At 44.3% G+C, this 26,995-nt stretch overlaps 1 protein-coding gene across 1 annotated transcript in view; it reads left to right on the top strand.

Annotated features, from left to right (window-relative positions):
* The first annotated feature begins 3,676 nt into the window (after positions 1–3,676).
* LOC147438820 (calcium-dependent protein kinase 17-like) overlaps positions 3,677–26,995 on the top strand; it is a 57,955-nt gene continuing 34,636 nt past the window's right edge. The window contains exons 1-5 of the mRNA XM_086484787.1: positions 3,677–4,928; positions 5,040–5,183; positions 5,261–5,413; positions 5,491–5,606; positions 5,682–5,849. Of these exons, the coding sequence (XP_086340913.1) occupies positions 4,217–4,928; positions 5,040–5,183; positions 5,261–5,413; positions 5,491–5,606; positions 5,682–5,849 (1,293 nt within the window). The 5' untranslated portion in view covers positions 3,677–4,216. The remainder of the gene's footprint in view (positions 4,929–5,039; positions 5,184–5,260; positions 5,414–5,490; positions 5,607–5,681; positions 5,850–26,995) is intronic.

Genomic DNA, 26,995 nt, shown 5'->3' with positions numbered 1-26,995 from the left:
AAAATCAAAGGTGTAATTCATGTTGACGTCTGAATCCATGATGACTATGTGACGTGCTAGCCAAAAAAGAAAGAATTCCTTGGCTCAAAGATGCCATATGGAACTCGACCGTATCCATAAAAATCATCGTAGTCGCCAGTAATTAGCCTTGCTAACTACTTCGTCGATTCTTAAACGCTTGTCAAAAAAGACCGTGTCGATTTTGAGAGTTTAACTCTGAGAAATCCTGTAAAATTTTGTTGTCGTCGAACCTCCCTTCGAGATTGTTGCCGATGAAGCGGATGCTACCGCTTTGAATTTTCATTGGAAACCTCCCTGCCGTGCAAAGCTCACTCAGAATTGTTGGCTATCGCTAACTTAAATTGTCTTGAATACTCACTTGCTTGGAATTTCTATAAATTTTTGAAATGTACAAAAATTCAAAAATTCATCAATTTGTGAAGAACTTGTTCGATCACCTTGGTCGTCTACTCACCCCTACGGGCTGATTGCTTTGCTCACGAGGAAGAGAGGCTGAAAGGGGGGGGTGTGTGGAGGGGGGTGTCCCATGGAGATATGGCGACGAGCTGCAACGTCAGAGAATGAGCTTGCTACGGTGCTCCTCGGCCTACACGCCAGGAGTGTGAGTTGCTGCTCTCCCCCTTGCAAACCTAGCGACCCCGATTGCTTGCGCTTTTGTGGAGGTCGAGCTTCGACTTCCTCCTTGCCTAAGCGGGCCTACACACGAATTTCCTCCCCTTCTTCTTCCTCGTCTCCATGGCTATTGCATGTAATGCATGAGTATGGAGTGAAAGACCACACCCTCCTTTTCCAAGAATAGCCTGAGGCTTTGATACCAGTGAAAGGACCTTGGGAACTGCTATGGAGAACCCTCCTCCCTACCACCCTTTATATAGCCCTTGGTCTTCTAGGGTTCCCTGCCTAGCTTAACAGTCGGCCCTTGGCCCGGTTCTGTGACCCCCCAAGGTTGACCTTGGCCTGACAAGATCCATCTGTCAAAAGCAATTCATGTGGAAGATTATATTTTGACCTTAAGGTTCTAGGTGAGATCACTATAGATAGAGGGTCACTATATCAGGTGCCACAAATGCAAACTCTTTCCTTCTTAAACTTGGAGGGGCAAAAAGGTTTGGCATTTTATTCTTGTTAAATGATAAATTACATGCTTAGCAAAATTCTACTACCGCAACGATGTGCGAGTTGTTACCAGTGGATCTTTACTCCCTCACGCAACCACTCAGCCCACTAGGCCATGACCATGCTAACATGCACATAAGCCCTAAGCTATCATTATATTGGCATCGACAAAATTATAATTATTGTTGTCTAAACCAAGGTGAAAAGTCATCGTGACTTACAAAAGAGAATGACGACAATGTTTGGCTCCCTAGTTAATGTTCCTCTTAAACATTAATGATTGTTGTCTAACCAAGGTGAAAAGTCATTGTGACTTACATAAGAGAACGATGGACAATGTTTGCTTCCCTAGTTAATGTTCCGCTTAAACATTGCATGACATAGAGGAAAATAAGGTGAAGATTCACTTTGGCATTCTAAAATAATAGTGCAAGAAAGATAAAGCCATATCAATTTCATATCAAGTTGTGAAATGAAAGGTGGAATAATGAGACGAGAGTCACAAAGGCCGTTGAAGTTAAGAGGGGAAGAGATTTAGTGGGAGGACGTTAAAATCAATGCCTACAATCACATGTCATTTTTTTGCGTTTTAATATAAAATCATATTGTTAATTATGTACACATAATCACAAATTTTTAATACATTAAACAACAAGAAATGTACACATTGACATTGTAAAACAAAATAGAATGAAAAGAAAATCAAATAAAAACAACAAAATAAAAGGACCCATTGATAAACTAAAACAAAACAATATTTAATTGAGTGATAAGAAAAGGTAGGTCTACAAGAATAGAAAATAATAGAATAATTTAATAAAAGTGATCTTTACGAGTCCCTTAAATGAAAGCACTCTTTCACAAATAAAATATGTAAAGAAATTTCATTGAATCAATACTTCACATCAAGAATCAAAGGATCAAACTCGTATGAATGCACTCCTTAATTTCTTGTTTTCTAAAGCCTTTTTGAGCCAATGAGTAAGCAGAAAGACCTATTTAATATAGTAAATCCAAAAAGACATTTAAGGTAAGTCATATTCATCACTGAAAACATTGAAAGTATGCTAACTCAACTCTCCTCTAAGGCTTCTTTTAGAAAGCCAAAAAAAGAGTGCCATTAATAGCTTTTTCTATGTGGCTCTATTTGAAAGACAATATTACCATCTTCTTTTGTGCCTACATGAGCCAATATAAGGACGTGTCCCAATTTTGGGACAAGTTTTGAAAAAATCAATCATAACTTTTTCATTATTTGCATACTTGATGAGGTTGACATTTTGTACTTAAAGAGTTTCACATCAACTTCCTTTTGACATAATTGTGATTCAAAATCATGGAATATCATAGGAGATTGAACAAGGAAGATTTGAATTGCTTTGAATTGGCCCAAACAATATGAATGCCCCGAAACTGGCTCCTCTACCCTAATCAATACAAAGAGTTGGATCTTATGTTCATACAAAAGAAGATGCATGAGCATTGGATAGATCATTATGACCCATGCAAACATGTCAAAAGTGGGGAAATAATGCTCAAAACTACTTACTTGCAATGTAGCCACCCTCACATGTTGTGGTCTTATGCCACCTGTATGTCATGGCTTGCTCTTATGTTGAGTTTATGTAAAACTAAAACTCTCCCTCTTTTTGAATGAGTGGCATAATAGAGCCTTTTACAACACTAAATAATGCACAGAGCCTTTATGAAAGAGAGATTTTTCTTTCACCACATCCACCATTTTTAACATGTGGAAGGCATGTCACTAGGTTCATCTATATGTTAAATAAAAGCTAGTGGGCCTAGTTTCCTGCCATTGCAAAATAAGTGTGTTGCGGTGTTGCAAAGAGTCTTTCCTGCTTAAGAGAAGGTGTATGGTAACCGACATGATAAATGGTAAGAATAATAGGTGATCAAGAAAATAGTATGGTGACTTGAAAAGACATGCTATCTTACATAAGATGATGAGAGCATACATCCCCACAATTGATGCCTCTCAAGGGAACCTTCACACGAGATCGGATTAACCTCCATGACTATTTGCCATCATTCACTTTGCCATGTAGCACTAACCAACAAGCTTTTGTCCACACAATTGCTGCCAGTGCCAAGAGTGCTATGTAGCGGAGATAGCACACACAACTCCACTTCATTTGCTAGAGCAAACGTTTCACTACACGCCAACTCAAAAGGTAGCATAAGAGCTATTCTCTCATATATAGCGGAGATAGAGCTTGGTCGCTTGAAGCTGCGTTGCGCTACACCTCTTCTATTGGGTTTGTAAGTCACCCCATAGCACCATCATTACGGGCAATTTGTTGGTCAAATTGCTTTGGGAGAGGGTCTGAAATCCGGGGAACTTCATGGGCATGGCGGTTGTGTTCTCGCCCATGATAACCAACGACCGTATCCCATGATTTTTGAGGGAATGCATCCAAAAAGTTTTGCCTCTCTAGGTGACGTGACTTGCTATCATGGCAAACCTTCTCTTAGCACGAGCACAACTGCTCCAGTCAGCCAGCCGAATGGAGGTGTGCAGGCTCGTGTGCAGCATGGCTAGCTGGCCGGTGTAGCTCAAGCCTCATCTTTCCCAGCCAACTCGCTTCCTGCTTTGCCTGATCTTCCCGCCTACTTCTCACCTAGCTGACACGTTCTGCACCTTTGATCCTCCGGCCGGCTTTCCTGCTGTGCTGAAGATTTCAATAATCACCGGCACGCAACCTGCAGCTGGCTGGCTGGCCGTCCCCCTCGTTGTAAGTTACCGGCTGGTTACCTGGTCCATAGCTCCACTGCATTTGCTAACCCACTCAGAAAAGCTATTTTTCTCATCCTGCCGTCGACTTCGGCTATGTCGCCGAATCTTCTTCCCCACCCACGTCTCTTCATCTCCTTGGTTTTCCATAGCTCTAGCGCAGCTTGACACACCTCAGCGACGGCCTTCGCTTACGCGCTTTGCGCTTTGTGAGACTCGGTCGGAGAAAGCTTGACCGCCCCGCTCTCCTTCTACTTCATCTCTGTATGTTGTGCGGCTGCTTCTTGCTGCTCAATCCTCATCGTTGACCCAACACAGGTCTCCGCGATGGGCAATTGTATCAGTCGCGATAAATCTTCCGATAACAAGGGAGTGGGCGCTAACGGGCAAGGTCACCATTTCTCTGCTTCTGCATACGAGACTCATGGAACCGGATCTACCCCTGTTCAGACCCCTACCCCCCAGTATGTGGTATCCCATCCACATGCCCCTCCTCCAACCAAACCCGTAAAATCGCAGTCTGCCCCCATAGGTCCTGTGCTTAACCGGCCCATGGAGGATGTTCGCGCCCACTACTCGATGGGCAGAGAACTTGGGCGTGGGCAATTTGGAGTTACCCACCTATGCACTCACAAAGTTACTGGTGAGCTTCTTGCCTGCAAATCCATTTCCAAGCGCAAGTTGACCAACAAAGATGACATTGAGGATGTGCGTCGAGAAGTCCAGATCATGCATCATCTGACTGGCCAACCTAATATCGTTGAGCTCAAAGGTGCTTATGAGGATAAATACTCTGTGCATTTGGTGATGGAGCTCTGTGCTGGTGGTGAATTATTTGACCGTATTATCTCGAAAGGAAAGTACACAGAAAGAGCTGCAGCTTCATTATTCAGGACAGTAGTGCAAGTTATTCAAACATGCCATTCCCTCGGTGTAATGCATCGTGATCTGAAACCTGAAAATTTTCTCTTTTTAAGCAAGGATGAAGAATCTCCTTTGAAGACCACAGATTTTGGGCTATCTGTGTTTTTCAAGCCAGGTAAGCAGTCACTGGATTGTGTAGAAATAGGCAAACCAGAAGATTGTGCATCAAAATGTTAGCAAGAACAGCAGCATTTATAGGTTTTCTGAATCGGTTTCATGTTCTTAGGCGAGACATTCAGAGACATTGTGGGTAGCGCATATTATGTTGCTCCAGAGGTTCTTCGTAGAAATTATGGTCCAGAGGTAGACTTATGGAGTGCTGGTGTCTTACTATACATTCTTCTCAGTGGTGTTCCCCCATTCTGGGCAGGTAAGCCCAGCAATGTTACTGATTTTAGCAAGCTCTCTTATGTAAGGAAATGTATATTCAACATGAGTTTCTTGCAGAGTCAGAGCAGGATATCTTCAAAGAAATCTTGGAGGGCAATGTAGATCTTTCAAGTGACCCCTGGCCATCTATCTCTTCTGGTGCTAAGGATCTTGTAAGGAAGATGTTGAAGAAAGATGTCAAGGAGCGGCTGACAATTCAAGCAGTTTTGAGTAAGTAAGGTTTATTATTGTGGACAGGGATGAGGATCATGTTGATGCTGAGAAAATGTTCTTTGTGTGATCCACAGACCATCCTTGGCTTCGGGTGGATGGCGAGGCTTCTGACAAACCTCTTGATATTGCTGTATTGTCAAGGATGAAACAGTTTAGAGCTATGAATAAACTAAAGAAGCTTGCTTTGAAGGTGGGTAGCTCTTCTTTGAGGAACTCAGGCTCAACTCTTTCTGTGAAAATGCTAGATGTCTTCTACATTTTTCAGGTAATTGCGGATCGCCTGTCTGACGAAGAGATTACAGGACTGAAAGAGATGTTTAAAAGTATGGATACAGATGGTAGTGGGACCCTCACTTACGAGGAGCTCAAGGCTGGCTTAGCAAAGCAAGGGGCCAAACTTACAGAATACGAGGTTCGCCAGTTGATGGAAGCTGTAAGTTCCGTCTATTCGTACTCTACTTGTGCAAGTGGCTCTCTTTTTTTGGCCTAAGATTTGTGTAGCCTATGCTTTTTGTGGTTCAGAATTAGGAAAATCAAATTCAACCCATTGTAGCTGGAACAGAATAGATGCCGATGATGTTTCTTAACAAAAGAACATTGCTTTTGTAATACAGATTACTTACATCAACATAGAGGTGGAGATTCGAAACTCCAATGGGGTCCATCTCTATGAGAAAGAGAGTAGGAAAACTTCTTGTACTAGGTAGCTGTGCCATTACACGGTGAACTACTGCGAACTATTGCTGGATCATTTGGACAGTTTATGCCATGAGTGTTTATGAATGCGAGTGAGTCACATCAACATACTTTTCCTGGGCAGCCAATCCATATTGTTGTGGAATAATTGGTTTAGTGCTTGTATGGGGCTCAACGAATAGCTGGTGAAGTTCTACTAGATCTTCAACATCTTCTCACTTGCTAATAATGAACTTTAAGGCCTCTTTACATACTAATCCATGGGTCAGTTAAGCCTAGAGTTTTGCATACTAGCTTATAAGTTAACAAACTCATTAGAACTTTATGCCAGGTGCCTAATTGTACCTACAAAGACAGATTGGGTGAGGCATGCAAATGCTCACACATCATGCTTTGCAATTCTGGCTGGTACAAGACCTAGAACACATATATCATGAATCTTGACTACTATCTAACGTTGCCAGTTGCTTGACTGCGCCTTCTACAAGTATTTGTCACAAGACGGGCACCGCATGCCAATAGAAAAGAACCGATTGAACAGACTTTTAGCACTTCAATAACAATTGAAACTGAAAGAGAGAGAGACCACACGCAACACGGAGTGGCGGAATTCTACCCTAGAGAGTATTGGCCCCAAACCTTGGTGCCCCTTTCACTATTTCTTTATATTACGTGAACTCAGTGCAATGCGCGCTTTGCACCTTCACCCAGAAGAGTGCTAGAGAGTGAGCCCTTTGCACTTATTTAAAGGCCCTTGGCCTTGAAAAGCACTTTACATGAAAAGCTTGAAACTCAAAAGCAACTAGCTCAAAAGCTGGCGCTGAAAATCAGGCAGCACGTGTTGCGGAAATCCGTATAACTTCCACGTCAGCAACGCAAATCGCGGAAATCCGTACAGGTTGCCAAGTGAGCATGTCAGCGCAATTTGCGGAGCGTCCCTAGTGCTGCCACATAAAAAATAAAGCACATCATCAATTGCTGTATTTTAATGTCTTTGGGTTACTTGGGCCCCATTAGACGGGGTCCCATAAGTTGGCGGGAACTTCTCTTTAAAAATAGTCCACTCGGCAAGAATTTGCAAGTTGGTAAAACTTCTTCTGCTACTTCTGCTTCTTCACTTAGGGTTTAAACTTTAGGCGCCTCGGCCGGGATCTGCAAGTCAGCTCCGTTCTTTAGTGGCTTGACATGTCAGCAATTTGTGACAGTATTTATGGAAAGAGGATTGTGTAGGGGTTCTAATTGATCTAATGGACTTGTCTAGTCATACAATTCTTGCAACTAGGCTCACAAGGTGCCGACACAGAATTTACAACTTTGTGGCTTTGCTCTACTTCTTTTGCGAGAGAGAGAGAGAGAGAGAGAGAGAGAGAGAGAGAGAGAGAGAGAGAGAGAGAGAGAGAGAGAGAGAGCCCACAATTCATTTTCAAAGGTCCTTGGCCATCCAAAAGCAGTTACATGAAAAGCGATAGGTTCTAACAACATCTGGTCCAAAAGCTAGCGCCCAGTGGGCTGCTTGTACAACGTTGCCACGTCATCAGTTGTCGGTGCAAATTGTGGGGGTGTCCGTATAGCCTGCCACGTCATTTGGTTGCTTCAGTCCTCTAAGCTCATGGCTCATACCTTTTTAGGTTATTTGCGAAGGGGAGTGACGAGGTAGTCGTTGAGTACCTTCATGCCTAAGACCGTCTATCTTGGAGGAGTGCTCAACGACACTATTTGTTGTGTCTTGTAGCATGCATATGTAAGCATCTGTGTTGCATCATGATGTGCCAACCACTGAATATTCCTAATTGGAAGAGACTGCTTGGGTATGTAACTAGTGTATCCAGACACCCCTCTAAAGATCAATGCGGCCTGGGTGGGATGGCTAATTTTGCTGCGCTAGAATATCAAGAGCTACGACATGGAATGAAAAAACTAAATGACCCTTGGGATTGACCCTCGTAATGACCCTTGGATATTTTAATCTAACTTAAATTGTTTTGCACATATAATCGCGAACGATTACTCTTCTTTCAAGAAGGGGAGATGTCACAAGGTGCCGATGTGTCAAGCCGTTGAAGACCCTACCGACTTGCAGTTCCTTGCAGAGGGGCCTAAATCTTAACACAAGCAGAAGAAGAAGGATTTACCCACTTATAGGTTCTTGCCGTGTGGCCCATTATTAAGATGGGTTAGGATTTTTAAATCCTTTTTTTTTGTGAAACTCACAATTGTGAGTGGATTATATTGATATGTCCAAAAAATACATATTCTTGCCATGCTCGTGACCAGCCATGGCCACTTCAACGGATCATAGATACATCGGTTGATGGAGGAGCCACCCCACGACCATGGATGAACCCATACTTTCACCTTTGCACCTCCATTATAGCAGCACCCAAGGTTCTGTTCCACTCCTCCAAGTTCCTTAGCTTTCCAACGACGATGATCGTTGCCTTGCTTTCCTGGACTCTCTTTGTGAACTTAGGTACTTCCAAGGAGTTCTCGAAGATCCGACAGTTCCTTGCCTTCCAAATGTGTTTAAAGTAGCAATACCTTACGATTTGTGTAGCAATGATATGGAACCAGTCGAGGGGCCTAAACCCTTAAAATAAAGCAAAAGATCACACACACACACACACACACACACACACACACACCAAAAAAAAAAAGTTGTGTAAAAGACTGCAACCTGCGTCGCTTGGAGGCTCCAAATACAACTAAACGCTCCCCAGACCACCAGCCTATGTCGCTCAAAGGTTTTCTAACATACAACCAAATGCTCTTGAGATCACCGACCTGCGTCGTTCAGAGGTTCCACGTCATACATGAACACTCCTATCAAGAAAGCTTAAGCTGGAGATATTTAGAAGACATTATAAAAAACAAAGCATTTTCAAATTACACCAAAACAAGACAACTATGCCATTTGAAAAGCTACCATGATGGCGGTCTTCGACTCTTACGAGCTTGGAGGTTTTGTCTCGAACAACTTTCAAGCGCCAAAGGACCCTGTAGGAGCAAAGTTATGGGAGTGTGTCAATGCTCGAATCCGGTCTTTCATTATCCTCAACAATACACCATCTGTTGTTAGGCACATCGATTGATGAAAGATGCGAAGATAATTTGGGATCAGCTTTCTTCACTATATGATCGAGTTTCTCCAATAAAGCGGATAGCCCTCGAGGTGCAGTTGAGAACCCTGGATGTGAAGACTCTTCCATGCGGGATCACATCAACAAGATGCAAGAGCTTCAACAAGAGATACTTCATATGGAAAAGCTTATCAGTTCAGAGGACATGGCCATCCAACTTTTGGCCCAATTGCCTCCTCAGTACACCAACTTTTACTCTTCATTGATTACGAGTGGCGAGCTGAATACTGTCTCTTGGGACAATATTGTTCCAATGCTCTTGGACCAAGAGGAGCGGTTCAATACGAGAAAGAAGTCAAACTCCAAACTGTCGCAAGATGGGCACCACGTGCCAATAGAAAAGAACAGACTGAACAGACTTTTAACACTTCAATAATAACTGAACTAAGAGAGAGAGAGACGACACCTGACACGGAGTGGCGGAATTCCACCCCAGAGAGTATTGGTGTAAGGTGCAGCGGAATGAATGTTGAACTTTGCTCAAGATGAGTGCTCCGAACTGTGCTCAAGGTTCCTTTTACTTACGGAAGGGAGAGCCTTTCGTTCCTTTAGTGAGAGAGTGTAATGGACACAAACAAAGTGAAGGGACACAGTGAATGTAAGTGCATGAGACTGAGAGATAGAGAAGAGAATACGACACCAGAGACGTTGTAAAACCCTCCTCCGAAGGCCCCACTCTCTATGGCGAGAGCGGTCTACTTATGATTGCACAAATCTCTACAATGCTTGGACTTGCCGACGATGTCGACAACGATGAGGACGATGACGGATGGGTTGAAATTTGAAACGCTAAGGGCCGAAATCTGCAAATCTTGTATCTGCTGAATTCTGACTCTTATGTCGGGGACGATGTCGATGACGATGATGCGACGATGACGCGCTGAAAACGCAGATTTCAGTTTTCCGGGCTGAAACTGTAAACCTTGCGGAGACTGACTGTGCGGCGAGGAACTATTGCGGGAAGGTGAGATTTGCGAGGTTCGGGGGTTCTTCTGCGAGTGCCAAGGGCTGAAAGCTGAAAACGCTGGTGGTTAAAGAGGTTCCGTCGCGAAGATCTGCAAAAACGCTGGCTTGTCTGGCAGATCCAAAAACGCTAGGGCTGATCCTTGTACTGATGCAAAAACGCTGGGGTTCTGCGGTGGGAAACTGCTAACGCTAGGGCTGATTTGTTCCTTGCTGTCACCGGGTTGATGCAGATGCAAAAACGCTGGCCGATCCTTGTTCTTGTCCAAAAAACGCTAACTTGCTGTAGTGATGCAAAAATGCTAGGCCTCTTGGGTTCTGCTGAGAAGTTGCCTGTTGAGCTTGTGCTCCTGCTGCCTCTTCTGCCAGAAAGTGCTAACTCTGGTTTGCTTATATATTATCTTAGCAAAATTGCCCTACCTACTTTCCAACAAAAGTCACTTAAAAATAATAAGTGAAAAATATCAAAAATAGGGAAAATAGGCCTATGCAGTGTAAAAATGCTACTGATGGGATTTGTTTGGAATCTGATGGTCATGCTGTGTGCAACCAAAGGATATGCATCTAATCTAAGTGTCTGAAAATGCACGGTCTGCGAACACTCACAAAAGTGCCAGATCACTTCCTATTCTAGACTGACTTGATCGAGCTGAACCCTGGTCATGTTGTAACTTGTCCACGGACACATAGGGTTGGATGTGTCACGCGACAATTGGCCCCAAACCTTGGCGCCCCTTTCGGTATTTCTTTATATTGCATCAACATTGTACAAGCCGGTACTGTAGACTCTGCACCTTCTCCAGGAAGCATGCCAAAGAATGAGCCCGAACCTCATATATAAAGGCCCTTGGCTTGAAAAGCAATTACAATGAAAAGCCTTCAAAACTCAAAAGCTTCTGGTCCAAAAGCAATGCCAAAAAGCTGCCAGCGCGTTTTGCGGAATTCCGTACAACTGCCATGTAAGCAGTCAGTGCAAAACATGGAGCGTCCGTACAAGTGCCACTCATCACTTTTTTCGTGAGTGTGTGTGCGGGTTTTGCTTTATTTTACTTCCTTTATGTCACTGGGGCCCCATCTGACGGGGTCCCCATAAGTTGGTAGGACTTCTTCTTCTGTTACTTGTTCTTCTTGGGGTTTAGGCCCCTTGGCCGGCATTTGCAAGTTGGCTCCATTCTTCAGGGCTTGACACGTCAGCAATTTGTGACACCAAAGCCTTGACCGGTTCTTCCAACAACAACAAGAAGCAGAAGGGTAAGAAGAAAAGCAATACTACTAAAGACAATAAGGAGTGATGCTGAACGGGATGTCTTGATTGCAGAACGACATTGCAACAATTGTGGTGAGAAGGGACATTATTGGAGGAAGTGTCCAAAGCGAGTTGGAGATGCTTTGACTTCTTCGGCGGCAGTGGTGCAGTCACCAACCTTTGTTCATTTGGAGATTCTCCCCTCAGAGGACTTTCCAGGGACATCAAGGGTTGCATTGACTCTTGCGGGTCGGGATGATCGTGATTGGATTCTGGATAGTGGTGCCTCACGACACATGACACCTTTGAAGGATCTTTTGTCCAAAAATGCGACAACACTGTGGTACCATCTTCATTGGAGATAAATCTGAAATTCCTATTCACGAGTGAGGGATCTAAGGAATTGATACCTGATGGTTGAGGAGGTGTGCATACCTCCAAGGTACTTTATGCTCCGAAGCTGGGATTTCATCTTATGTCTATGCACGAGATGTTCAAGCTTGGCATGGAGGTGGACAATCTAAAAATGTAATTGCGACAAAATGTTTGCCCACCGCATCTGCTTGTTCGAAAGCTGTTTCTGAGACTAAAAGTATCGCAAACTTATGAATATTGTAAAATCGGCTCCGAGTAGGAAGTGTTGCCACTGAGTAAGAGCATGGATGACTGCCAAGAGCGCTTTCTCATACATTTGTGCAACCTGTTCTGGTCGTGAAAACATTTTGCTCTTGTAAGCTATCACATGCTCTCCTGCATCAAGACCGCTCCCAGACTGCGACCAAAAACTTCAAATGGTTTTTGCAAGTCTGGTAATACGTACATCGACCAATTGTGAACCCTTTGAGAGTCTTGAAGGTTGAAATCTAAGATGGTCCACACGTAAAAGGAACCCCTTTCTACGTCAAAGCATGCAAAGGAGAAGCAATCTCCGCAAATTTTCGAATGAACCGTCGATAATAAGAGCAAAAACTCAAAAAACAGCGAAGTTAGTGAACATTCTTCAAATCTGGCCAATCTCGAATGGTCTCAACCTTGGCCGGGGCCATTTTACACCCTTCACAGAGACAGTATGTCCCAAAAAGTGTATCTCTGCAAAGAAAAACTCGCTCTTTTCCCCATGAATCACCAATATTGCCGCAGTGCCTGGAAAACTTGTAACAGATTGTGTCTGTGCTCTGCCTCACTCATGGAGAATACGATAATGTCGTGGAAAAAGGTGCTCACAAATGATCTATACTCTCGAAAAATCCTGTCTATCATCTTATTGAACGTTGCAAAAGCATTTGTGAGTCCGAAAGGCATCACCAAATACTTGCACAATCCAAAGGCATCTTGAATGCGGTCTTGTATACATCTCCAGGAGCGATCTTGTTTTGATGATAACCACTTTTCAGGTTGATTCTATTGAAACATGTAGAACCCTGTAGCTTGTCCAGTATATCATCGACCCTGGGTATGGGAAACCTGTTCTTGGGTGATTTTGTTGAGAGCCTGTAGTCAATGCACATTCTCCAAGATCCATCTTTCTTTAAGACTAACAACACTGATGAAGAGTAAGGTGATGTACTGGGCTGAATGAGACCCTTCTCTAGAAGCTCTTTCACGTGGTTCATAATTTCCTCATTTTGCGCTCTAGTAACTTTGCAAGGTGGCCGGTTTGGTGGCGTGCTGCTGCGAATCAATGGTGTGATCTTCAGGACGTTGAGGAGGTAACTCTCATGGTAAGCCTTCAAAGAAGCAATCAACTTGAGCTTGCAAAAAGTCTTGTCGTTCCTTCTCAAGGTCGAAGAAATTCGACATTTTCTTGTCATCTAACTTATGTAAGTAGATTGAGTAAACAAAGAGACAGGATTTCATTAATTTGGAAATGGCTGAAGCCGATACAAGTGGGACAAACTCGCTCTTCAATTTTACATCAAGAATTATATCTCTACCTTTCTCATTCTTCAAAGTTGCTTTTCTTGCCCTGTAGTTGACCACCACATTGTTCTGATTCTCAAAAGGATGTCACACCCCACCAAAGGCATGATGTAAAAGTCCTCGTGCCCTAAATAGCCCTGACAATGCAACCCAAGTTTGCCTATGATAAGTGTAATGGCAACATCGGTACCGGTAGAATTGCCTCTGTCGGTGGTCCCATTTCCTGTGGCATAATTCCAAGTCGAGCTGCCAATTTAGTCCACATGAAGATGGTCTTGGCTCCTCCATCAAAGAAGATGATGGCTTCTTGATCTCGTACTTTGCCCCACGCTCTGCAGAGCTCTGTACTTTCGTCCATTTGTTCAGGGTAGTTCCCCACAAAATCTGCTACCAATCTTGCTTTTGTCTTTCCTTTCTTTGCTCGCTCCTTTGCTGCTTGGGAACTCTCTGGCTTGTCCTCTGACTGTTCTTTAGGTGCTTTATTGGGGCACGTGGCAAATACATGTCCCTGTTCCCCACAACCATAACATTTACCCTCTTTGAAGTGTTCGGCGCACTGCTCTGCTGACAACCGAGGGCGAGAAGGTTTCTTTTTCTGTTGCTTTCTTTTCCTTTTGTTACTGTTGTTCGATTCTAGGTCAGTCCGAATTGTGACCAATTTGTCTGTAGGGTACGTAAGAGTGCCTCCGTGCATTGCATGGCATGTCCCATTAGTCATTGCATGGACTTGTACTACTGCAGCAGACGATAATCCCGTATCTCTTTAGGTAGACCACCGCAAAATCGCTCAATCTGCTGCTTCAAGGTGATTTTCTCGAAAGAAGAGGCCGGTAGAAAAGTGTCCCAAAATCTCTGACAATAAGTATCCAGTGTGTCCTCCTTGGTCATCTTCAGACGATTCCAAGGTGTGATCACATCGCATTCGTATTCTTGGGTGAGCCATGAGGAAGTAAAAACTTGCTTGAACTGTAACCTTCTTCCATAGAAGTAGAGTAGACCACCAAGTTCGTGCGTTCCCCTTGAGGTAAGATGCCGCTCTCCAGACCTTGTAATGCTCTGAGTATCGTCCTCCAGAGTAGGCTATGTCAAATTGTTGGATAAAAGCGAGGGCCTCGTGGGTATTCTTAAAGCCAAAAAATGTATCGAACTTTATTGCGTGCCCACCCTCCTTTAAATCCTTTGGCTTCTTGCCCTTATCCTTGAGAAAATCGTAATGGTTGGACCCGTAAATATACGTCCTCTTGGTTGAAAACACTGCCTCATTAGAATCCGAATTCTCAGAGGAAGAATCCTCGTCCGAGCCTTCAAAATACTTCAAAGATCTTTTGTGGGATCGGCTCTTCTTTGCCTTCTTCTTGCCTTTGCTATGTCTTTGAGTCTTTCTCCTCTTTCTGCTCTTTCTATCCTCATCAATTGACTTAAAGGAAGACGACTTGTCCGAGCTGTCAAAAGAGGATGAGGATGAACTTGAAGCACCCTTGAATCTCACACGTTTCTTTGCCTATCGGGCATTCTCAAAAGTAGATCTCTGACTCAAGTAGCCTGGATAGTGTGCTGCTCAGCTTTGTTTCTGCGGTTGCTTCTTGGTCTTCATGAGTCTGCTAACTCGCTGTTCTACTACTTCTTTGAATTCATCCTCTTGAGTACACCTTCGGAGCGGGTGTTCCTGGTGTAGTCTTATTCAAAGCTGACTTCAGAGGTGAACGGATGACGGTACGCCATCGAGAATGCATCTCGTCAAGCGGGTGCTTGACTAAAAATTTCGCATATGGGGGATCCTTAGAATACTGAAGCATGTGCTGAGCATAGGCGTCGACCTACTATTGACACTGCATCTCCATTCTTTTGTATTTAGTAGGTGGAGACGGGCCGTACTCTTCCGAATCTTCAGAAGATGGGCGATGTCTGTTTGAATCTCCATAATACTCGCCGGAAGCTGAGTGATCGGGTGGCACAATTTCCTCGTGGTGGGATTCGTCGAGTGAATCCATGACAAAAGCGTCTGCCTTCGGTTTCTGGGTGCATAGTCCTGGTCGTTCTTCTTGTATACTTTTTTGGTGTATGAGGGGAGCGGCCTGGCGTGCCCTACCCGACTCCGAAAACAAAAATCCATGTGTGCTGCAAGTAAAAGGATCGGATACTTTGTAGAAGAAGAATCGTCTGAGCTTTGACACCATTGTAATAAACTTGAATACTCCAAGCTGGGGATCTACTGCAACACACGTGAGAAAACTGAAAGAACCGAACAAAATTGAGAGAAAGACGACACGACACGACACGACACGGTGGAGTTTCGCGCCTAAAGAGACTAACGCCTAAGACTGGTTATTATTATGCTTCACAAAGTACAATGTCCGAGGCTCCTCTTCTCCTAGCAATGCTCCCAAGCTAATCTAGGGGAGAGAGGCCCTGACAACTCTTATAAAGGCCCTTGGCCAAATGAGTACATGAAAAGCCTCAAGTCCAAAAGCATCCGGCTCCAAAAGCTAACGTTGCCAGCAGTCAGCACGTTTTGCGGAAAGCCGTGCGGTCTGCCACGTCATCAATGTAGAACGCAAGTGTGCCACGTCAGCATGCCTTTCCTCAAGGCTTGAGTATGTGTGCGTGGGGCCTTGCTCTGTTTTTATATTTATTTTTCCCTAGGCCTCGTCAGACAGGGTCCCACAAGTTGGTGGAAACTGATTTTAAAAATAGGCCACTCGGCGAGCCTCGACTTGGCAAGCCTTGTAAGTTTGGTAAAACTTTATCTGCCTCTTTCACTAGGGTTTGGACCCCTCTTTGTCCGGAGTCCATCCGGTAGGTCATGCCATGTCATCACTTTGTGACAACCATAGCAGCTACGATATGGGATGGGACGTTTAATACGTGGTGTACAATACGCGTACTAGACGTATTTTTGAGAATAAAAAATAAAATACATAAACTTTTTTAGATATGATACTTAAATAAGAACTAATGAAGCGGTTCATGGACCTCCTCAATGACTCTTCAATATTTAGCCATAGCATACATAAACAAGCACCACGAAGCTTCAAAACACAATTGATCAATTAGAAAAAGACATACGTTTTAGCAAAAAAACGTTAGAATAGAAAACGTTATGAGACGTATTGTACGTTTCAATACGCATGAAAGACGTATTGTACGTTTCAATACGGGACGTCATGTATTCTAAATAAAATACGCATATTTTAGTTGCTATGGTGACAACTCGCTTGCCAGAGAGACTTCGCTCGATGAAAACTTCCCAAAACGTGAGAGGAGACTTTTTGAGGGTGTAGGCCGATGAACTCTTTGCGAGGAATTTGCACGAGGCTCTGATACTAGTTGAAAGAGCAAGTTCACAAACCTAGGCTGAGTGAGAACGAGCAAGTGTGTCGGCACGCAGGTGCGTGTGCGCGTGCAGGTCGTAGGCAGATGCAGAGAGAGAGAGAGAGGTAGAGCAAGGAGAAAATGCAGTAGCAGATTTTTAGAAGTCCAAAAACTCAAGTAATGAGGTTTTTGGGACTCTTTTATTAAAATGGGCCATTTGGCCACTTGGACAATGTGAAACCTTTAAAAATAGTTCAAGTGGCCCAAAGGCCAATAAATGAAGTATAATGTCCGTATATGCCCAAAATGGTGGGCTAAAAATATACAGAAAATATATATGTGAAGCTCTCAATCAGAGCTACACGGTGGAAACGGTCCGGAGGTGACATCTGGGCATTTACCCCAACATCATCCACACACACATGTATGAGTGTTGGAGTAACACACCATCTGCATGTGCTTCCTGTCACAAGAGGGGCACCACGTGCCAATAGAAAAGAAGAGACTGAACAGACTTTTAGCACTTCAATAACAATTGAACTGAGAGAGAGAGAGAGAGACGACACGCGACATGGAGTGGTGGAATTCCACTCCAGAGAGTATTGCCCCCAAACCTTGGCGCCCCTTTCGGTATTTCTTTATATTGCATCAACACAGTACAAGTTGGTACTCCAAACTCTGCGCCTTCTCCAAGGAGCATGCGAGAGAATGAGCCCTAACCTCATATTTAAAGGCCCTTGGCCTAAAAAGCAGTTTACATGAAAAGCCTTCAAACTCAAAAGCTTGTGGTCCAAAAAGCAATGCCAAAAGCTGCCAGCATAGTTTACGGGAATCCGTACAGTTGCCACGTCATTAGCCATCGCAAAACGCGGAAATCCGTACAGTCTGCCTCGTCATCATGTCAACGCAATTTTCAAAAACTGCCACGTCATCAGTTTGTGTGTGTGTAGGTCCTGCTTTATTTTAATCCTTTGTCACTTGGGGCCCCATCGAATGGGGTCCCCATAAGTTGGTAGGACTTCTTCTTCTGTTACTTGTTCTTCTTAGGGTTTAGGCCCCTCTGCCGACATCTGCAAGTTGGCCCCCTTCTTCAGGGCTTTGACTCGTCAGCAGTTTGTTACATCCCCCCTTCTTGAAAGAGAGTAATCGTCCGCGATTATAGCATGTCTGCAAAACAACTCAAGTTAGCTCAAAAATTTCCGAGGGACAATCAATTTGCTCTTTTGATCAAGGAGTTAGCTTCTCCTTCCGGCTGTTTTGATCAAGGAGTTAGCTTCTCCTTTCTGCTCTTTTGATCAAGGAGCTAGCTTCTCCTTTCGTCCAGATCGAAACTCTTGATATTCCGGCGTAGTAAAATTAGCCATCACACCCAGACCGTACTGATCTTCCACGGGTGTCTTGATGCACTAAAAAATTACATACCCAGGAAATCTCATCCAATTAGGAATATTTCGTAGCTGGCACATCACAATGTAACACAAATGCTTACATATGCATGTTACAAGACATAGAAACACAAAGCCGCCGATGAACACTCCTCCCGCATAACCTAACAAGGTCCGGGCCGGGAGATATTCAATGACTTCCTCATCACTACTCGTGCATAACCTAAAATGGTCCGGGCCGGGAGATATAGAGGCCTTTTACAACCAAACGTCCCCCAAACCGCAGCCTATGTCATTTGGAGGTGCTAAGAGTAACCATTGCTCAAACTTCTTACTACTCCTCCCGCATAACCATCCAAGTCCGGGCCGGGAGTCACAACAACAATTATTTTACAAGCATACAACCAAACGCTCCCCAGGCATCGGCCTGCGTCGTTCGGAGGTTTTCTAACAGACAACGAAATGCTCCCCAGGCATCGACTTGCGTCGTTCCGAGGTTCAAACAATACCAAAACAGTATTTCTCACTTCTCCACCCGGGAGTAAAATCACCAATGAATGAAACCAGTATTAAAACCAGAGTCAAACATTTGAAATCGGCACCAAGATAGGTTCAAAACAAATACCATCCATTTCAAACAAATTCCAAACAGGATCACCAAACAAGTTCTCAAATAGAAGTCAAACAAAATTCAAACTTAAACAAGCAATCTCGACATCAACCGAACTCGAAAAGTCGACTGACTTTTCATCCTGGAATCTGCACCAATAATTAGGGTTAGGTTCATTCCGTAAGGTTGTAGCCGAGCACAACATGGTCCATTAGCTCTTGGACAGACTGTGTTTCTTTGGCGGGGATGGTAGTCCCAAGATAGCAATCACATCGAACCTCCAAGGTTATCAACTCGAGAAGAGACATCTACTGAGAGATGTTGAGAAATTTCAAGATATAATCTGCTAGGGTTTCCATGGCAAGCATTTCAGGATACCCCACTCTGCCAGAAGTTGCACTCCGAAGGAAGATATCAGAAACCATATAACTTCGAGCAAAAATTTTCTTGAAAGCTTGCCAAGTCCTTGGAAGTTTGCGGCCTGGTAGCTGTAGACATCAACATCTGCATGGCACTGTCTCTCAGAAAAACAGCAGCTCAAAACAAATCTTGGATCCTTCTCTTGCAAGTGATCTTAATGGCTTATGCCCTGTAAGACATGAGCGGTGAAGACGGGAGTACGCCCGATGTGCGATGAAGTAAGGGTGGAGTGGCTAATAAGTCCAGGTTGGAGGGCCAAGATACCTCAAATCAAATTCCAATAGCTCTGCCTGCTCTTTTGTGGGACCGGTATGCTTTCAGAAAAGCACACCTAATCCTTTGTCACTTGGGGCCCCATCGAACGGGGTCCCCATAAGGTGGTAGGACTTCTTCTTTTGTTACTTGTTCTTCTTAGGGTTTAGGCCCCTCGGCCGACATCTGTAAGTTGGCCCCCTTCTTCAGGGCTTTGACACGTCAGTAGTTTGTTACACTTCCCCAACGGCCAACCAATGGGCGCACAACCAGTTGTCGTCTTCGGTGCTTCGAATGCGCGGGAGTGGAGTCCTATTTGGAAAATTCAGCATTGGCTTTCTCATGGGTTCTCCTTCATGCGATCACTTCGGTAGCACCTCCTCCAATGTTGTCGTTCCTCACATAAGCTTTAATGAGAGAGGTAGCATGTAGAGGGCAATGGTGATGGTGGTGTAGAGGCTTCTTGGGCTGAATTAGAGAGTAATTTCAACATCTCCAAAATGAGGGAAAAGGGGTTGTTTGTATAGATGAACTTGCATCTTGAATAAGGAGGTCATGTGGTAGCATTATCACAAGCATCTTGCCACTTGTCTAAAAAGATAAATTATCTTTGACAAGTGTTTTTACATGTCTCAAGCATCTTGACAGAATTGTCTTACCTTTTGTAAAAAGGAAAAAAAAAAGAATTGTCTTTTGTTATTTACAAGTGTCCTTACACATGTAACAATTGTCTTTTTTTGGGAATATGCCTTTTAGATTCTTCTAGCTCTTTTTTTGGGAATATGCCTTTTAGATTCTTCTAGCCCTTGACTAAAGCTTCTAGAACATGACAAAAAACCGATAACAAAAGGATCAATATGGGAATCAAATGAAAGCTAATTTTGAGTAGAATACTAATGCTCAAGCATTTTCAAAACAGCACTCAATGCAAGTCATCATGCATGTTTTACTTCGTATGTGCCTAAGGTAGATTCTATCCGTTCCATACACTTGTATCCATCTATATCTCTCTTCAATAAGGTAAGAGGATATAGTTCTTCATGCTTTTCAACCATGTCAATGGCCATTCATACTTCCCCACTTAGGGATAGAAGTATGTGTAATCAATCATGGTTCCACGAACACAAGAACACATGTCCGATTATGTAATCTGTCAATCGGAAAGACAACATATGTCATCCGTCTTTGTGTCACAAAACGGGAGCGTACACGAGCACTTGAAAATCTGAAAATTAAATAACTTTGCAAATGTGAGAGAAAGGAGAAGATCGACACAGTATTGGGGACCAGAAGATGGGCTGGTCCCCCCCTGTCAAGAGTATTCTTTATTCAGGGAGAGTCGTATACAAGCACAAGAACCCGAGGAAACCCCTCCGTTCTGTAATCTTAGACCCGAAGGTCGTTCTTTCCCGTAAAGGACTTAGGCACGAGGCCGTACTTTCCCGTAAGGGACTTAGGCGCGAAGCCGTACTTCCCGTGAGGGACTTCCCTTAAAAAGGGAGATTCCTGCAAAACAAGCCACACAAAGCAACAACTCGCAATGCGTATCGACAAATTATATCTGTCGCTCCTTGCTCGGAAAAGCGACCTCTGTACTCCGTCGTTACACGAACACTCGCAAATTCCGGTCGCCACACTTTGCTCCAAAAACCTCAACGCTGGCACTTCTGCTACTCCTTGCGATGATGAAAACTTGTACGCTTGCTGCCTTTTTATAGGCCCTTGCACCCGGCAGAAATAAGGCACGAAAGCAAAAGCTCTGCGCTTCTAGAGAGAGAGAGAGAGAGAGAGAGAGTGTCACCAGCGTGTGACTACTATCTATCCTTTTTGTTGATTTCTTTCTTATTATCTATTTACTTTCACTTTTTGGAAACACCCCTCGGGAAATCTAACTGCCCTGCATTGCATAGCTAGTGTGGAACTGTCCAGAGGGAGTCCAGGCCTGAGGGCAAGAGAGCACTAAGGTTGGACAAGGACTATGGTTAGCCAAGTGGGGTCATTGACTAGCCAAAGTGGAATCCTTTGCTACAGAGGCTACATTTCAGTTCTGGATGTGGCCGCAGTGTACAAAGAGGGTCGGATGACCTAGAAAGATACAATGGCAGCATCTCCTAAAATTTAGGGAACTGCTATTTTGGGACCTAAAAATGTCTTCGCGTCATTACGTGCAGTTTGACATGGGGATCATTTTGTTACTCTGTGGCCAAGTCAACAGAGGCTGCAGGTGAGATATTTTTAGACCCGAGGGTCTAAAGCGGGAAAATGCACAAATGAGTGACACTTGGCACTCTGAGGCCAGTTTACTACTTATAGAGAAGGCAAAAACGTGATTTATAGCTGGGAGGCTCATTTTGCAAGTCTCTGTCACAGGTTAAGAGCTATGGAGTGCTTGCTTTCCCTCTTATGCACAGTGCGGTGCCAGGAGTGATGCCCTGCACGCTACGCACTGCCCTCTCTCTCCCCTTTGGCAGTATGTTATGCCCCTCTAGTGGGCTCTTCATTTGACCAATGTACAGTTGTGTGGGTTCATGCGCGATTGCCGAGGCAAGAGCCTCTTGCACAGGTACTGGATTAGCTAGCGGCTAATCCCCCCGCAGGTACAGGTGAATTCGGAGAGGTTTCACGCCAGAAATCTCGTCCGATTCAAAGGGCAAGTAGCCCTACAGGTGCGGGAGCTCGAGGACTTGCTAGGGATGCGACCGGCACGCGAAACGGAGCCCGAAACAGTGAATTACAGCCTGCTGTGTATTTTTGCAGGTTTAGGGTTTTGGCCCTAAACGGACCCTAATACCCCCAGGAGGTTCGGGGACGCAAGGGGACCGCTGTACAGGTGATCTGGCGCAATTTCGGGGCTGAAAACAGAGAATTCAGCGTGCTGCAGATTCTCGCCAGGTTTTGCAAAGTGCCCGTATGCGTCGGGAAAGTCATTCAATGCGTGGGAATACTGACTGTGAAGGGTTCTAGTACAGTTATGTTGCCGAAATCGGGCTGGAACAGTGGAAATTCAGCCGAGTTTGTGCGGGGCAGCTTGTAGGGAACCACAGCGTTTATTCCCTCTTTTGAACAATAAAGAAATACCGAAAGGGGCGCCTAAGTTAGGGGCCAATCTGGTGTCGGTCTTCTCATACAGGTGCATTCTAGCATCTGTATCCCATTCCCCTCTCTTGTGTCACTATAGCGCAGGTATAATAGACGACTAATAATGGGTGAAAGCTAAATCAAGGTTTGAAGTAAAGTCTACCGCCCTTTTTGGATTGAATAGGCCGGTTTCATGGTTCCATCGACGGGATTAAATCACTTTTTCCCATAGAAGTGAGCCTTGGTCAGTTTTGGGCTTGAAGACAGAGGGGATCATTAACTAGACACAGGGAATTGCAATTATGGCTGACAGACCAGATGATGTGACTGAAGAGGTTTCCTCTTCACAGGGTCAACAGACACATGAAGTGGGTGAGTCCTCAAGACCACCACAGACAGATGACGATATATTCAGGACCCAGTTGGCTACTGCTGTGGCTATGTTCACACAAGTAATGCAGAACCCGAGGTTTTTAGCCTTTCTGCAACCTCTTGTTCCGTCTTAGCAAGTTGGGTCACTGGATCATATTCAAAATCCTGTTAAGGCTCGAGCACAGGTGATTCATACCGCACAGTCTATGGAAACACCTGTACACTTGACGGAGAACATGCAGTCTCCACAACCTATGCCTAAGGTGCAAGAACAGGTGGCTGAGATGCCAGTCTTTCAAGCTGTACCAGTTCAGCCCGCCACCTTTCAGCAGCCTATAGCTGGTTCTAATGGGCAAGGAAGCAACCTACAGGCTATGCAACAGGTCTTCCCACCACCTTCAGTACACCCTGGCTATTTTGGAGGTGGATCCATATTCCAAAGCATGGCTGGTCATGCACCTGGAAATGAGTTTTATACGCCAGGAACAGTGTTTGGGGGTGCTCAAACGATGATGCCTAACCCCATGTACAGTGTCATGGGTATGCAACCAGGGTTTCAAAGCACTCAGGGACAATTTGGGATGCCACAAGCAAGTTTTGGTATGGCTGGAATTACAAATCAGCAGCCAAATATGGCATTTCCAGGTCAAGTTAATAGCGGCCAAGGAACACAAATGAACCCTAATAGTGTTCCCATGTTTCAGTCACTTCCATATGACAATTTAACGCCGCTGGAGAGGCCACTCCGTACAAAGAAGGTGGCAAAGGTGTGTCTTTCATGACCTTTACAGGGTTTGATGACAGGAAGAAGGCTCTTTCATTCCTCCAGCAGTTTGACAAGGCCTATGCAGGGGGAAATTTTACAGAGGCTTCAAAGGTCCGCAAGGCAGCCACTTTCTTGACAGGGAATGCGGGACAATGGTGGACAACTTTATTGCTTCAAGGGCAAGCTCCGTCCACATGGATTTACTTCAAGCAGATTTTTGCAGCAGCTTGGTTATCTGATGATTTCGAAGCAGATGTCATGACAGAATGGCACCAGCTTAATGCTGCCACTTGCAGAAATCTGGATGATTACAATCGGAAGTTTTGGAAAGCTCTACTTCCAGTAACTTCCTATAGGTTTGTGCCATTGACAGAACAGATTGAAAAATACTGTTGTGGCCTACCCAAAGGATTGAGAAAATACTGCACGAAGACAAAAGTCACTACTTTGACGCAGCTCATCGAGGTAGCAAACACTGGCAATGGTTTGCTCAAGGGAGAAGATTGTGAATTTAACACTGGCGTCAAGGCAGGATCAGGCAAGAAAAATTCAGCCAAGAAGCACGTTCCCAATGAGGCTCCTAAAGGGACTCAGGAGTCAGCCAACGCAGGGAAAGACAAAGCTACGGCTGAATCAGAAAAAGGACCAACAAAGAAATGGAAAAGACGTTTTCCTCGCAAGTCAGAAGAGCAAAAGAAGGTCCTGAGGATAGAAAACAAATGCTTTATATGTGAGCAGCCTGGCCACATTGCCTACAACTGTCCTACAAAGAAAAGGCCAGTTGATTCTGATGACAAGGAAGACAGGAAAGGAAAGAAGCCCATGGCCGGTCTAGTGCCAGATATGGTGGGCGATAAGCCAAATTCGGATGCAAGTGAGCTTTGCAGAGCATGGGGAAAGGTCAGGGATCAAACAGTGCTTATCTTCTTTGATCCAGGTGCCAAAGCCAACTTCATTTCCCCAGAATTGGCTTCAAAGTTGGGAATCAGACCTGAAGAGATGGGGTATACAGCAGAGGCAGGTTTGGCATGTCCTGGCCATACAGAGGCTGTGACGCCCATCATTGGAAAGTTGCGTCTACATATCCAGTCCTATGTAGATGCTGAAGAATTTTACATCATGCCACTGGACGGATGTGATGTGTTGTTAGGTATTCCTTGGTTGTTTCGTATACAGGGAATCCTGGATGCCTACAACAAAAAGATCACTGTACAGAGTAGGGGAAAGACTCACATTCTGGATGTAAAGCTTAAAGGAGAGTCTATTCCTACTGTATTAGCTTCTGCTATTACTTCTGTAATGAAAAAGCATCTTTCTGCGTACTTGGTTTTTGCACGTGAAGTGTCAGATTGTGATGAATCAAATTTATCTGTGCTAGATAAAGAAAGTTCAATGTGTTTACAACAGTATAGTGACTGCTTTTCCGATTCGTTACCGTCTCAATTACCGCCAGAGAGACCCGAGGACCATGCGATAGATTTGGTGCCAGGCAGTAGCCCACCAAATAAGCCTCTGTACAGGGTTAGTGCGGCTCAGCAGAAAGAGATAATGGGCCAAGTACAGGAGTTGTTAGAAAAGGGGCTGATTCAGCCCAGTTCATCTCCATTCTGTTCTCCAGTGTTGTTGGTGCAGAAAAAGGATGGCTCATGGCGTATGTGCATCGACTACTGTGCACTGAACAAGAATACCATCAAGAATAGGTTTCCTATACCTAGAATTGATGATATTATGGACAAATTAGAAGGAGCAGCTATGCTTAGCAGGATAGATCTAAAGAGTGGGTACCATCAGATCCGCATTAGATCAGAGGATGTGCACAAGACTGCTTTTAGAACAACGTTTGGCCTTTACGAATTTTTAGTGATGCCCTTTGGTCTCACAAATGCTCCTGCTACGTTCAATAGGATGATGGACAGAATTTTCCGTCCACACCAGTAGTTTGTTGGTATATTCTTTGATGACATGATAGTCTATTCAAAGAATGAAGAGGAGCATAGGCATCACTTGGCCATTGTGTTCAAAGAGCTACGCAGTCATAGGTTGCTCATCAATGCAAAGAAAAGTGAGTTTTTTCTGGAAGAGATTCACTTTCTGGGACACATTGTCTCAAAGGATGGTGTCAGAATGGATCCTGCAAAAGTTGAAGCGATCAAGTCATGGCCAAATTTGAAGACGGTGCATGATGTCCGAAGCTTTTTGGGACTATGCTCCTATTACAGACGGTTTATCCGAAATTTCGCTGAGATTGCTTCACCTTTACATGCTCTTCAAAAGAAGGCAGTCACCTTTAGATGGACACAAAAAGAGATTTCAGCTTTTAATCTCTTAAAGGAAAAGATGACTTCAGATCCAGTCATTGTGTTGCCAGATCTTAGGAAGTCTTGTGGTCCAGTGTGACGCCTGCGGTAGTAGCATTGGTGTAGTGCTAATGCAAGATGGCAGGGTAGTAGCCTATGAGAGCAGAATTTTGCAAGGGCCAGAGATGACCATGCAGGTCTATGAGAAAGAGTTACTGGCTGTGATTCATGCGCTCTTAAGTTGGAAACACTACCTGCTAGGTGCAGACTTTGTTGTCCAAACGGACCATCAGACCTTGCGATACTTCTTGACACAGACAAAGTTATCTGAGAAGCATATGCGATGGGCAAATATCTTGTCCATGTTCCATTTTCAGATTGTGCATGTGGAAGGCAAGAAGAACGTTGTGGCTGATGCCTTGTCAAGGAAGCCACAAATTTCAGCTGTGTCGATTCCTTATCATCATGAACTTGATGATATGAGAGAACAGTATGCAAATGATGAAGATTTTGCAAGGGTCTTCGAGCAACTAATGGATGGACAACATCATGAACACTATCTTCTTAAAGATGGGTTCATGATGATGCATGGCAGATTGTGTGTCACAAAGCCATTGCGACGCAAAGTTATGGAAGAGAGTCATGTCCCACCGTATGCAGGGCATCGTGGTATCGATGCTACAGTTAAAGCGGTTGAGACATTCTTCTACTGGCCTACATTGAGAAGAGATGTGGATGCCTTTGTGCGAGAATGCCTAATATGCCAAAAGGTCAAGTTTGACAGGCAAAAGGCACCAGGGTTATTGCAACCACTACCTATTCCAGATAAACCATGGGAAAGTATTGCTATGGATTTTATCTTTGATCTTCCGAGAACGCAGACAGGAAACGATGGTATTTGGACCATTATTTGCAGATTCAGCAAACAGGCTCATTTTATTCCTGTCAGGAAGAAGATAAAGCCAGATCAGATGGCACGCTTGTTTATGAGCAATATTTTCAAGTATCATGGCATGCCACAGTCGATTGTTAGCGATCGTGATCCACGCATGACAAGTTTGTGTTGGAGAGGCTTGTTTGAGAATATGGGTACCACGCTCAAATTCTCTTCGTCATTTCATCCTC

Source organism: Adiantum capillus-veneris, chromosome 16, assembly GCF_014529385.1.
Source record: "Adiantum capillus-veneris isolate H3 chromosome 16, ASM1452938v2, whole genome shotgun sequence".
Taxonomy (NCBI): domain Eukaryota; kingdom Viridiplantae; phylum Streptophyta; class Polypodiopsida; order Polypodiales; family Pteridaceae; genus Adiantum; species Adiantum capillus-veneris.
The sequence above is the reverse complement of the archived record's forward strand: the minus strand, read 5'-3'. Positions and strand labels throughout refer to the sequence as shown.